General features: G+C 42.1%; 2 protein-coding genes across 2 annotated transcripts in view; one reads left to right on the plus strand and one right to left on the minus strand.

Moving 5' to 3' along the window:
* Positions 1 to 4,637, minus strand: part of LOC109467705 (CD151 antigen-like) — a 6,431-nt gene extending 1,794 nt beyond the window's left edge. The window contains exons 1-7 of the mRNA XM_019765752.1: positions 4,345 to 4,637; positions 3,211 to 3,391; positions 2,486 to 2,597; positions 2,244 to 2,317; positions 2,058 to 2,132; positions 1,874 to 1,966; positions 1,071 to 1,214 (exon numbers count right to left, since the gene is read on the minus strand). Coding sequence (XP_019621311.1) covers positions 1,071 to 1,214; positions 1,874 to 1,966; positions 2,058 to 2,132; positions 2,244 to 2,317; positions 2,486 to 2,597; positions 3,211 to 3,391; positions 4,345 to 4,592 — 927 coding nt within the window. The 5' untranslated portion in view covers positions 4,593 to 4,637. The remainder of the gene's footprint in view (positions 1 to 1,070; positions 1,215 to 1,873; positions 1,967 to 2,057; positions 2,133 to 2,243; positions 2,318 to 2,485; positions 2,598 to 3,210; positions 3,392 to 4,344) is intronic.
* LOC109467706 (tetraspanin-8-like) lies at positions 2,549 to 13,494 on the plus strand. Its single transcript, XM_019765753.1, has 8 exons — positions 2,549 to 2,623; positions 6,887 to 6,963; positions 7,930 to 8,124; positions 8,702 to 8,776; positions 9,034 to 9,141; positions 9,423 to 9,548; positions 10,862 to 10,945; positions 12,839 to 13,494. Exons 3-8 carry the CDS (start codon positions 7,945 to 7,947, stop codon positions 12,905 to 12,907), a joined length of 642 nt encoding a protein of 213 aa, XP_019621312.1. The 5' UTR covers positions 2,549 to 2,623; positions 6,887 to 6,963; positions 7,930 to 7,944; the 3' UTR covers positions 12,908 to 13,494.
* Positions 13,495 to 14,129: the final 635 nt, after the last annotated feature.

Here is a 14,129-nt window from a genome sequence, read left to right on the forward strand (position 1 = left end):
CATGCAGCTTTCCTTAATTCTTCTTGCTGATTGGCTGTTGGGATTTAACTTGATTAACACCTGCACAGAGCATTTCCACCTGCACAGAGCATTTCTTGCTGATTGGCTGTTGGGATTTAACTTGATTAACACCTGCACAGAGCATTTCCATACTAACAGTATGTCTGTATTCAAGTGTTTTGGTAGGTATTTCAAGCTTTCCTGCTCCAGCATTGGAATGCGGGGCATGAACGTTTTTTATTTATTTTGAAAATCAACAGTTTGCATTATGCAATTAAAAATCCTAACCAATAAAGTAGGGAATAGCTATCCAACTGTTGTTTTAGTTGTATGTTACTTCATATTATAGTTATATCAATGTAAATCATTGTTTTCCCTTGTGTTTCTCATTCTTTCCCTGCCATGTCGTAAAATGTGGTGAACCCATCGCTGTATTTGCTCCAAAGCAAATATTGGCCTTTCTAGTTAATATTTGGCTTCACTACAATCATACGTCCGTAAGTTACGTTTAATACCAATTTGGAATTAGATTTCGATCAGACAAAATACATACTATGCCATCATATTAACGATTTTTTTCTTTCCTTTAGGCCACAGCACGTAAATTTTATGGATTACATTCTTCGCAGACTCCAAATCTCATGCGAGCGGGCGAAAAAAACAAGGCGGGCCGAAAAAAACAAGGTTCCTACATTTGAAAATTTAGACTCAATCATTGTACAAATGGTTTTTATTCAGTGGGAACATCACATATACACAGTCAGCATCACATATCACTGCGTCAAAGTAAGAAACAAAACTTAAATCAGTCTTTTCTTGTCTCCTCTCTTCATAGTTATTTACTATCCACCTTCCGGCATGGCAACAGACATCTTTGCCCATTTTCGGCATGTTGACCACTGTCAGAAGGCAACAAAATTTCTTGTTTTTTTTCCAAATCAGGCGAAAATCAATGCGCGCGCGGATGTCATCCATAAAAATTACTTGCTGTGGCCTTATCTAGTTCTAAGACGTTGTATGGTTGCTTCAGTGCGGCACCCTCCCTTCTCTGCAGCGCCCCCTATCCCTACCCGCTGGTACCACTCCTCCCCTGCTATGATGGCGCATGCGCCGTCCCTGTCAGTAGCCGGTAAGTTACAGGAACAACTGGCGGGAACATGGCCATAACGGGAGTTGTACCAGTCTTGTGGGGTGTTCACACCGCAACAGAACAACTGAAAAGGAATGATAATTCAATTTGAAATAAACCTAAATGTTCAAAGGATTGAAATGATTAATCAGGGCAATTCTGACTGATTTACTGTGCACTGACGCTAGATGTTACTTGGTGCATAGTGCACTAAAGGTGTTAGTTACATAGTTCACATTTGATGTTGTTTGATGTAACAATGCCTAGTATGTATGTCAAAATTACACTACGTTCCGGAATGCATTGTAAACAGTAAAACCCAGCTTAATAAGTGCACTGTGAACTATGTAACACCTTTAGTGCACTATGCACAAAGTAACATCTAGCGTCAGTGCACAGTAAACCAGTCAGGATTGCCCTGATTAATCATTTCAATCCTTTCAGACGGTCATCGAAACGTCGGCTCTTAAAAAATAAATGGTCGTGATCAAAGAACTTTTGCGTTTATTCATTCGTTTACCAACCTGATAAAATTATTTAACGTTACGGATTAATATTTATTTTCGCTGCTTTTTATTACATGCAAATTATGTTTTAAAAGACATATGCAAATTATCGGTAGGCAAATCACTCAACTGTCACCCACTTTTTGCTCTGTCTTCCACTCGCTGCCTCTGACGTCATAGAGATCACATGTATACAACACCACTTACTTGATATGTAGATTATTACTATAGGTCCTACCTTGCGCTGTATAAGATCGATAGTGTCGCTGATTGGCCACTGGTATCCATTGGTTACGACATCCATTAGATTTTCGTCAGTCTCATGGAGGATCTAAAAATGAAGAACATCCACTTGGGTAAACCGCTGGTACGAAACAGAAGTCGTAGTGCGCATTAATAAAAAAACAGTGTATTTTTCTAACCTCTTTCCTATTGACATACAGTAGCGCTGCACAGGCCACCTCACCCACGAACAGAATAGTCAGCATACCTACAAACTGGAAAGTCAAAAATTAAAAGAATGATATAAATGATTTCACTTTTTTTTTTACATTGGCACAGAATGGTTAGTAAACAAATTGTGCATACAAAACTATGTTGTAACTCACCGTTCCCAGCATGCAAGAGTTTTCCCATGCTGCCCCGCACATACCAAGAGTACAGACCAGTGCTACAATGAGACCTGTTCAGTCATTGGTTGAAAAGGAAATAAACAAGAAATAAGCTTCCATCCACGTACATAGAGATGAGTATTTTGAAAGATAAGAACGATTTTAAAACCATTGTCTGATGTGAATAAAAAGAGAAGTAAAGATCTCGTAAGAAATCTTGGGTTTTGTAAAATACGTACCAAAAGCAATCATGGTGTAGAGCAGGTAGGTGAACTTGACCCCGGCCAGGTCATCCGCGTGGTACAGGAACTTTAGCACCATGCCAAGGACGAAGAGAGCCACACCCATGGCCTGAAGTCCGACAGAGACTGAGCAAGGTGAGTAACAACTATGGTAATAAGGCCACAGCAAGTAATTTTTATGGATGACATCAGCGCGCGCATTAATTTTCGCCTGATTTTGAAAAAAAAACAAGAAACTTTGTTGCCTTCTTACAGTGGTCAACATGCCGAAAATGGGCAAAAATGTCTGTTGCCATGCCGGAAGGTGGATGGCGGATAACTATAAAGAGAGGAGGCAAGAAAAGGCTCAGATTTAATGTTTTGTTTCTTACTTCGATGCAGTGATATGTGATGGTGGCTGTGTATATGTGATGTTCTCACTGAATCAAAACTATTTGTACAACAATTGAGTCAACATTTTAAAATGTTGGAACCTTTTTTTTCGGCCCGATTTGTTTGTTTTTTCGCCCGCTCGCATTAGATTTGGAGTCTGCGGTGGATGTCATCCATAAAATTTACTTGCTGTGGCCTAAACAGAATTTGTAGGGCATCTGATATATTGTCCTTGAGAAACCAGTTGTGTACATGTACGTTTGCTAATTGGTACCATAGGCATTGTACGTAGTATGGTAGATAATTTCAGGTTGTAAAAGTGTAGCATTTCGAATAGTAAAGTCACCTACCCAGCCGAGAAAGTTAAGCACCATCAGGACTGTCTTGGCAAGACGAACATTCCCGCCACGACTTCTCACCATCTTGTCTTCGTAGAATCTTCTCGGATCGCGGCCAAACGCAACTGACATGATCCACTCCCAGCTGTCCTCCAACCACCACTTCAGTCTGTCCCAGCGGGTCGGCGGAGGACTAAAATAGTTGAGACAATGTCCGTGTTTATGTGAAGTCACCCAAGGCGCTTTACATGTGGTTTACCCCGAAGCCGGTTTCAAGTGGCTCGATCTGAACGCTCAAAATCACATTGAAAGCGCCTCGATCCCAAACCACTTCTAGAGGTGGTTTCGAATCGGTTTTCCCGCATCGCGATTTGCGTATGAACGCAATGTGATTTCAATGTGACTTCACTTGGTCATGGATTACGGGGTGATATTTCTTTATTTGTATGCAATACCAAATTTTACGTGTCAGTAACTGAAAGGATAGTAATGGTCAAATAATGTGTCCGTTCTAGGACGAGCTTCACCGCCTCTGGCGGGACCACGTCGGCTTTTGGCCGAGATACGCTGAAAGGGGGCACCAGCAAGCAGGTCGTTGACCTCTGACAATAATGACAATGAATGTAGTTTCGGAGAATCGTGATCGGGCACGTTTTAAAAGGAATGTATGGCAGGTGGACCAGATGTGAGGAATGTGAGTTACCCGAATCGCGCGCGGTTTGGGTGACTTCACATAAACACGGCCAAAAAGAGTTAGAGATGGATGGTTGTGAGCAACGAACATCTGAATTTGAATCTGAACACACACGTACACACGCACATGGAGACAGACAAAAGTAGCAAATGCGCGCGCGCACACTCACACATGTAAAAAGCAATTAGACATAGCAAATGCATACAGCTGTTATTTGCATGCGAAGATTCTATTATAATTCTATACATTTATTTATCGTTTGGTTGGAAAACAGATTGTCACCATGCACGTTGCCAAAATCACTCTTCAATGACAAGCTTGTATAACAAAGCAATGAAAATCTTAGCAGGGAGAAAACGAAAGAGACTCGACAGCTAAATATGTATGTATACTAGTAGGTTTGGATACCTGGCGATCGCCCCCCCCCAAAAAAAACATGGAATTTGGTGTACCTGCCAAGCTGAATTATGTAGACCAGAGTAAGCAGTGTGCTGAGACCAGACGGTTCGTACGAGAAATAGTGGCAGTGGTTGTCGTCGTAAAGATTCCAGTCCTTGCCGCGGTGGCCTGCCTTACCTCGCCGGCTTTTCCTGGTCTTCACCGAGCGGCGACGCGACATAGTCTGGCGTGGGGAGAGTCGTTTCACGGTACGGGGGTGATGTACTCTCGTGTAACACGAAAAATATATTATGACCCACATTTTTGGGTTATTTGTAGCAATTTTACGAGTTGATGATGTTGCTATCTGCCGAGGGAAAATATTGTCCAAGCGAAAGTATTTCACAAAAGAACCATTCATATAGACAACGGTCACCGGTCATGGTGATATTTTGATGCCGTGACAAATTTAAATTGACCATGGGATGCTTTGCAGTTTACAGCCAATTGGGAACAGACTTGTGCAAATTCAATCATTTTCCCAGTGAATGATTGAACATATCGATTAAGAACGCGTCTTAACAGAGAACTCCTGTTAAACATACGCTTTTTTCAATTTTCAGCTACTACCTGAAATATGATGAAAACACACTCGTCATGATCATAATTGAGCTCTCGCTGTTTTCAACACCTTATGGCCATATACTACAGACTAATGGTTCTCCCCTTTCAAAAACTTTCAACACCTGCTTGAATATCAGTGACCTCACACATGCATGTGTCTAAGAATTTGCTGATTGGTGGAGAACAAAATTGAATTTATCTATAACATATGTGGCCTCTCCTCTCCGGAGGAGGAAGGCCCGCCTCACAACTTTTTATAAACTGACCCATAATATCATTAATGTCCCCACCAGCAACCTGCTCAAGCCAGCCCAAGGGCGTACCCGAGGGAGCCACCAGTACATCAACCTATACATGCACGAAAAGACACTTACAAATATTCCCTCTTCCCTCGCACAATCCCCCAATGGAACGCCTTGCCTGGCCCGGTAGTTATGGCTCCCTATGAGTCCTTCCGGGCCAGGCTGAAGGCCTACCCGCCTTAGACCAAGCCCCCCCCCCCTAAAGTGCCCCATCAGGGGCTATATGGGGGTGTAGCCGGGGCTCACATAACATCTTTGAGCCCCGGCAAAGATGAAGATGAAGATATATACTTCAATCGGATTCACAACAAACCAGCCGCATCCAATCGATACATACCCAAATGCCTTGTTTTCAAGTCTTGTATATATATATATGTCATCCAGATATTGTTGCTTGAACATATGCATATAATTATAAACTATATTTGCCATAATTTAACTGAAATAAAGATATCTGAAAATAAGAACGCATCACATAAGTCATTATTGACGAAAGGTAGTGGATGCTACCTGAAATGTCTGACCGTTTCCAAAGTCATATCCAGTTGCTTGAGTAACTGCTTTTTTGCTTAAGCTCAGTGAGATATTCCGTTTGAACATGCCTAGTTGACTATTGACAAATCGTAAGGCCTGTCAGTAACTATTTGGATTCTACACGTATGACAAATATGTAAAGTACAAAAAGAATTTTTGTGTCCATCTTTTCGCCTCATTAGTTAATCTTACAAATGGAATATATGAATGGATGAAGTAATGAATGGTTAAAACGAATGATGGAAAGAATTTCAGTCAATTTACACAGCTTTTTTCTCGTGTTACACCGCTTCCGTATTAAAAGGTTGGAAAAACTGTACATAGAAAGAGCTGTGCATTGAATTAAATTCGCGACTCCCAAAGGATAAAAGGGTTGCCTTTCAGAATATCTGCTTGTCCCCAGTACCCTAGTGGTCATCGACCTTTACAAGACTCTACGCTACTGAATAAGTATGAATACATGTGTGTATACTCATTTATACAATACTTATTCAGTATAGGGTAGAGTCTGGTAAAGGTCGATGACCACTAGGTTACCGGAGACAAGCAGATATCTGAGTGCCTCATGAAAGAGTGCACAACCGTTAGAGGTCAGTTTGCGTATTATTTTCTGTTACTAACAACAATTGCTGCCCTATAGGTCAGTGACATGCCGGTCCAGTCGACCTCTAAGTTTCGACCACATATCATGATTCATACATTGTACCGCCCTCCTTTCGGTAGAAGCTAAACAACAATATTGTGCAATACTCTTAAATAACGCGTTCTCCGTATACCCACTGTACGGATTAATTGATACACAGAGATATCAGTGATATCTCCGATAAAAAGGGTACCTATTTGGACAATATGGCTAATGTTAGCTCTGTCAGAGTGAGCAAACTGTACCTTAGTGCCGCGGGTACTATGGACGTTGTTGCCACTCAACAGACACGCCTGATATAGTCTGGATGTCACCCGAGAACAAAGCCAGTGTTTGTACAAGCCTACGCCTTATTTCCACACGTCATCCTCTTCTATATAAGTCTGAGACAACCGTACACTATCGGCCACAATTAGGAGGAACTGTTACAGTATAGAGGGCACGCGCCGCAACAGATACTACCGCACAGTTTGGATTTAGATTTCCACATATAACGTTAAATCTCGTCTTCAGGTTTAGTCCAAAATGGCGGATGGAGGTTGTGCAACTGCAGCAAGGTTCTGCTGTTCATTTTCAACGTCTGGTTCTTCGTAAGTACCTTTGTATATTGTGAGATCTCTACTTTCAATACTTATCGTTTTGGTGGAAAATTAAATGCAGGAGGTAGCGTGTTTAACATGAAGAAGACCCATCGAAGAGAAAGAAAGAAAACAGGTGCTGCTTTTTTCATCTGATGTTTATCATGTCAATATGTTTTGCTGCAGTGTAGCTCACTGAGGTTCTGGTCTTATTCATTTCATATTCTAGGCATCAATATATATTCTAGGCATTGGTTCTAACAATTATATCTCGCAAGTGTTCTCTGTTACTAACAACAATTGCTGCCCTATAGGTCAGTGACATCCCGATCCAGTCGACCTAAAAATTCCGACCACATATCATGATTCATACATTGTACCGCCCTCCTTTCGGTAGAAGCTATACAACAATGTTGTGCAATATTATCTTAAATAATATATTTTAACAATATATATTCTAGGCATTGGTGACAGCTTTATAGATAACCGGTAAAACCATAAAAAGCTGAAATATCTTCAATCCCTTACATAAAACTTATAATGGCAGCGGACAGTACGATATACATTTAGATAAATAAGTTTCGAACATAGTTTCTGCGCCGAGCCTTATCCATGGTAACCGCCTAACTTAGTCATTCGGCCCCTAAGGAAAATTCTAACTTACAACTATTATACAGGTAATATGAACGATCTGAATTTTGTTGTCATTTTTCAACAAGATAGACGATATGGTTTCCAGATGTTAAATATGTACATGTACTACTAGTATATGGTGACAGGAGCAGAGTAGACCATGAAATTGCAACATTATGTAACCCAACACCAGTCACTATGGTGACAGATGTAAACAAATCATTTCATTCGTCAGGTCAGAGGTCACTGTTTGGAGAAGAAGAAGAGGAAGAAACTGAGTAAAAACAATATGTTTTCCTTCGGTAAACATAAGAATAACAGCTTGCTCCCCTTGCCGTCCCCCAGTTGGCAGGTCTGGGTATGTTAGGTGTGGGTGTGTGGGGGTTAGTGGACCCGTCCTTACGGAACCTGGTCCTACTGGACCTCGGCTACTTCAACTCCGTGGCCATCATGTCTACTGTGGCCGGAAGCCTCATTCTCATCGTCTCCTTCCTGGGCTGCTGCGGGGCCGTCAAGGAGAATAAGTGTATGCTGATCACGGTAAGGAATGTCGTTATGTCGTTGGAATAAATGAAAACAGTTCGAGTTGAAAAATATCTATGGCACATGTCTTGGTCTTGGTCTTGGAGGTTAAGGTAGCCAACATCAACATGCTGATGATTCTGCTACACTGTAGTATTTGGTCTGTAGAATTTTTGGACCATCGCACACCGGGGCATGCCCCTACTCTTTTTCGATAAGTGCGGTAGGTTCTTTAACGTGCGTGGGGTGCGGCTCTCCTCAAACACGGGACCTCCATTTTACGTCCTATCCGAGGGACGACCCTAACCGAAGCTAGGTACTCATTTACACCTGAGTGAAGTGAAGAAATTCGTGTAAAGTGCCTTTCCCAAGAGCACAAGATCGGTGACATGGGTGGGGATCGAACCCTGGACCTCTAGGTTCCGAGCTGAACTATGACCCCACGCATAGTTCAATATCCGTGTAGGGAAGCGCCTGACTGAAAAATCCCCAAGTATAAGGTGAGATATTCATCAAGACAGAAGTCGTGCACAGTACTATATCAGCGTGTTCCTGACACCGGTTTCTTCAAATGATGCGTTGGTCTCCTTTTCAGTTTGCTGTGTGCCAGTTCATCATCTTTGGTCTGATGCTCTCTGCCGGGATCGTCGGACTTGTTTACAAGGATAGGGTAAGTTTTTTGGTGTGTTTTTTTTATTAAAACATATATAAAGAAATACAGACACGATGGCGGCGTACTCAAGTTGGGCTAACTTATATTGGCGCCGCCCTCAAACAATAAAACAATAAAGGGTAAGTTGCCATGCCATGAACTTCAACAACAATAGATTATATTCAGCATAGTCACTTAAAAAAACGGCCCCTACACATATGGTTGGTTTAAGCTATAACGTGATGTTTTGTCGTTTTTGTTGCATATTTCCTCAGGTTGTGGACGAGCTGTCTTCTGTCATGGCTACTGTCGTCGACGGCTCCGAAAACTTTGAGGACAGGTCCTCTGAGTTCCAGACCTCCATGAAGAACCTGCAGACAATCGTACGTGGTTTTAACTTCCGTCTGGCAAGATAGTATTTCCTCAATCACAAACACAGTCTCATTCACACATGGAAGTGGTGAATGAAACGGTTTTGTGATTACTTTACTTTGTGATAGGGATCTCTAAACGGCTCCCGGTAAAAGAGCCTTTTGGTGTAACAGTTGTTTACAGAAGTTGCTGGATGAAGATGTTATGAAGGAATTCATGTTGTTTTTTTAGAATCTTGTGTTGTCGTAAAGTTGGTGGTCCTTTAACTTAAACAGTTTTTACATCCAAACAGTTTAAATGTTGCGGCTACAGCAGCTACAACAACTGGCAAAACCCAGGATCTGTGACGTCATGTGACTGTAGCGGCGAGACGGACACCGCCACATACTGCGACGCTACTACGCCTGCGTACTACAGGGTGGGTTGTGCATGCACATGCGCACTTGCCCCATAACGATTACTGTCCGTTTCATTTTCCCGTTTTTGACAATGGAAAAGATTTGTTTTCTTGGTCTTTTAACAGTTTTGTTACACGCCCCGCTTGGGAAGTTGATTTATGATGCACGTCCAAGCACTGACGATCAGCGCTTTAAGTTAGGCCATGTTGATTATATGGATGACATCCGCGCGCGCATGAATTTTCGTCCGTTTCCAAAAAAAAAGTTTTCAACCATACTGTAAATCGTGCTAAATAGTTGCTAAATGAGCAAAAATATACCATAAGTTGCAAGGAAAACATTTAGAAACGATACCAATGTCGTAGAATGCCAAAATCAAAGGAAAAAAGACACAAATGTAAAGAAATGAATTCGAAGAGTAGATTATTCGCCATGACATATTCCGTGCCATTTGTTCAACCTTCATGACCACGTAGATTTCATAGTGAAAGCAACTTTTTTTTTTGCAAAACTTTTTTTTATTCGCACGCGCGCATCAGTTTTGGGGTTCCCAGAGGATGTCATCCATATAATCAAATCAACATGGCCTTATTTAACTTGGTTTTGCCCTCTTGCAACAACTGAAAAATTCTGTATCTGTATCTTTATCTGTATCTGTATAGCCGGTATAACTGCCCTTCGGCGCAACACTCCAGCTTCTGTATCTGTATAGCCGGTATAACTGCCCTTCGACGTAACACTCCAGCTTCTGTATCTGTATAGCCGGTATAACAGCCCTTCGGCGTAACACACCAGCTTCTGTATCTGTATAGCCGGTATAACTGCCCTTCGACGTAACACACCAGCTTCTGTATCTGTATAGCCGGTATAACCGCCCTTCGGCGCAACACTCCAGCTTCTGTATCTGTATAGCCGGTATAACTGCCCTTCGACGTAACACTCCAGCTTCTGTATCTGTATAGCCGGTATAACAGCCCTTCGGCGCAACACTCCAGCTTCTGTATCTGTATAGCCGGTATAACAGCCCTTCGGCGTAACACACCAGCTTCTGTATCTGTATAGCCGGTATAACAGCCCTTCGGCGTAACACTCCAGCTTCTGTATCTGTATAGCCGGTATAACAGCCCTTCGGCGTAACACTCCAGCTTCTGTATCTGTATAGCCGGTATAACAGCCCTTCGGCGTAACACACCAGCTTCTGTATCTGTATAGCCGGTATAACCGCCCTTCGGCGTAACACACCAGCTTCTGTATCTGTATAGCCGGTATAACCGCCCTTCGGTGTAACACACCAGCTGAAAAGTTGAATAAAAGTTTCGTTTGTTTTCCTCAGTCTTGTGAGAGCCTGTTCACCAGTTACCTGTCCTGGGGCGTGCAGACGGCTGCTATTGTTGTCATGTGTCTCTCCAGCATCCCGGTAAGTCGCGATCGGTACATACATTTAAGAATTGTATAAAGTTTTTTTTTAAATTTGATATTGGCAGGTATTGCATACCAAATGAGCATATGAGAAATCGAGATCTTCTACATGTTAATTTGTCATCTATTGATAGTAATAAGTAGAGGAAAACAAAATTACAAATTGCAGCTTGATTATTACCTCCGGGGAAGGAGATATCCTTCCGCGAGGAGGTTTTACTATTGTTCGAAACATTTCTGTCAGCAGCTGTTTCTCGCGATCGGCTGGACGGATTTGTCTGTTGTTCGGTATACGTATTGCTGTTGGGCTGCAGATGATGCAGAACGTTTTTGTTTAATTGCATATGTGTTTATGGGCGTCGAAATAAAAGGTTTTTAGGTGCTCCGGACACCCCCGCCATGCTGAAAATGGAATTTACCATGTTGTTAAGGAATGGGGAGGTTGCAGTTTTGGGTCTTACCATTCAAAAGGGGTCAAACAGAGGGGTGTCTGGTTCCGATAAAAATTTTGGGTGACGGCGCAGCAATGACGGCGCGGGATGACGGCGGGGGTAATGGCGCGGGTGACGCTGAACGCTGAGTGCAAGCCGAGTCAGCGCTAGATCTTCGTGTCGCGGCATTTATTTCCAGAAATACGGCGATACACGTCAATTTATTTCAAGTACGGCGCGTAGCTAGCATGGCAGCAGCCAGCAGAAGCGGTGGGTGGGCGGTATGCAAATCTTGCATGACGTATCCGCGTTACGCGTTTCTGATTGGTTGTTCGCTTCAGCTGAGATCGCCGGGCGGCAACATGAAGGGCGCGGGGACGCGATTTTTCTGTTTGAAAATATGCACTAAACGCTGTTTTCCAGGACTGCATAGCCACATCTAGTGAAAAAGTGCACAATTAATATAAATTTGGGGGGAAATATTTGTTTCTTTGTCGATTTATGGTGTCGATTTATGGAACCCGGAAGTGCAGCCGAGACCAGCGCGCAGCGTAGACCAGCGTGGCAGTTTGACGTGTACGATCAAAACATAAACAAAACTCCCGCTGAAGAAGGGAAATCATCCTGTATGTATGCATTTCAGATTCCAGTGACTATGTTTACGATGGGAATAATTGTGGATACGCACGATGCGCACGATAAGCCTCAGAAATTTATGTCGCAAGTGGGGCATTCTATAGGCTTGCACGGCCAATGTCTGGCACGCTACGCGGCGTACGTACACTGCTGCACATCACAGCCAGCGATTCAGTGTCTTAAAATATTTTTTAACATCAGCATAACAATATTTTTAAGCATATGTGATCAAATTTCTGTAAAAAAAATTTGCACAATTGTAAACATAAAACATGAATAGATCGCTGCTATACTGGGCGTACCATTTCGCGTACATGGCCGGCTGCCCGGCGCAAATACTGTCCCGATTTTTCTCAGTAGAAAACCAGAATAAATCACGCACCCGTAATTTGGCTTCGACCCAGAGCTCCTACTTCAGAGTTGAAACCTCAAAATAGTAACTTTATTAGAGCATGGAGGTATTATACCTCTATGATTGGAAGAAATATAGTTATTGCGACACGTGCATAGTAATTTGACAAGTGGGGGGGGGGACGTGGCGCTACCTAAAATTCTGCTGCGCTACCTAGTTTTTGCCCTAGGTAGCACACTGTGCTACTTTGCTCAAAAAAGTATTTCGAACACTGCGTTAATCAACAGTCCATACCGAACCAACCGTCAGTAGCCATTAAACCGGCATACAAACATATTACGCACATAACTTTCATACTACACACAAACAAATAACCTAAACCAATAGAAAAAAACCCGGAGGTTTGAAATCTACGATTTCCCTTGTTATCATTATTACTGGTTGCTAACTAAACATGTTAACTCTCTTACAGCTGATCGGGTTCTTCATGACGCTATGCCTGGTCAAAGGTATCGGTGAAAATGACGTCGGTCCTGTGTAACCATAGCGACGGTTACCATGGATACATCAGACAACAGTCGGCCGATACCAACTTGATAACCTTCAAAGTCATCAATGAGAGAGATTTTGTCTTCTATTGTCTTTTGTTGCTGTTTTTTGTTTGACTTAGTTTATAGATGTTTCTGTTCTACAATGTTTGGAGTTCAGGCGTAACTTTTGCGATTGCCGTGACTGAAATTTGCAACGTTTTTAATCTAATGCAATATGTTCATCAGAATTATGTTTTGTTGTACAAAAAAAACTGTTTCAAAAACTTTGCCGTGATATCTAACGTGAGATAATGCCAAGCGTAGATTCATGTAGCCGTGTGTGCAAAAGTTTCACCTCAAGTTCATTCAGCCTACAGTACGCTGAAAAATATTGTGTAACTTAATTGTGTAAATAGAACACGTCAAATCATGACATATTGTCTTTATTATATGCCAGTGAAATGTATATTGTCTGTATTACGATAGCTGTGGGCGATGCTCTATCAATGCAATGTGTCTATGTAATGTGTATATTGGACCTTATGATGATTGTCGCTTTTATGATATTGTCACTTTTATAATATGGCGAATAAATAAACGTCAGGTAGACGCATACATGTGTTTGTTACCTTTACAATAATTATGTTTTCGTAGGTGTTCGTGTGTATGTGTGTTTGTCTTTGTCTGTCTGTCAACAGCATATCTCGAGAAGGCTTAGATGGATTGTATTGGTATTCGGTAGATGGGTAGGTCTTGATGAGACCTCAGAATAATTAAATTCTGGGCCCCTGACGGCTTGTTTTGTTACGTCCACGTAACGTTATTAAGAACATGCCATACAGAAAATGTCAACCAAGATCAACATCTAGAATTCAAAGCCTGTTGCCGACAAATACATACAATACCATTAATTTACTTGAAATACAAATAAAACTTAATGAAATGGGGTTTCTCACAGAATCGTGAAAAAAGGTAGAATAGATGAAATATAGTAAAGGCATGCGATGTATGTATGGCTTACATTTACAGACATCGTGGTCGTATGCTACGTGGAGGGTACACATCTCTGTATGTTTTGTCTCTGTCTAGTTGATGGGTGCCGGTCTCCTGGCTGTGGGCATCTGGGCTCTCCCTGATCCCAGCTTGAAGAACATGATTCTCCTATATGAACGCGGTGTCGTACATGTGTATCGCGGCAGGGGGCATTATTATGATGCTGGATTTCTGGGCTGC

Source organism: Branchiostoma belcheri, unplaced genomic scaffold (assembly GCF_001625305.1).
Source record: "Branchiostoma belcheri isolate BF01 breed outbred unplaced genomic scaffold, Haploidv18h27 scaffold188, whole genome shotgun sequence".
In the NCBI taxonomy this organism is placed as follows: Eukaryota; Metazoa; Chordata; class Leptocardii; order Amphioxiformes; family Branchiostomatidae; genus Branchiostoma; species Branchiostoma belcheri.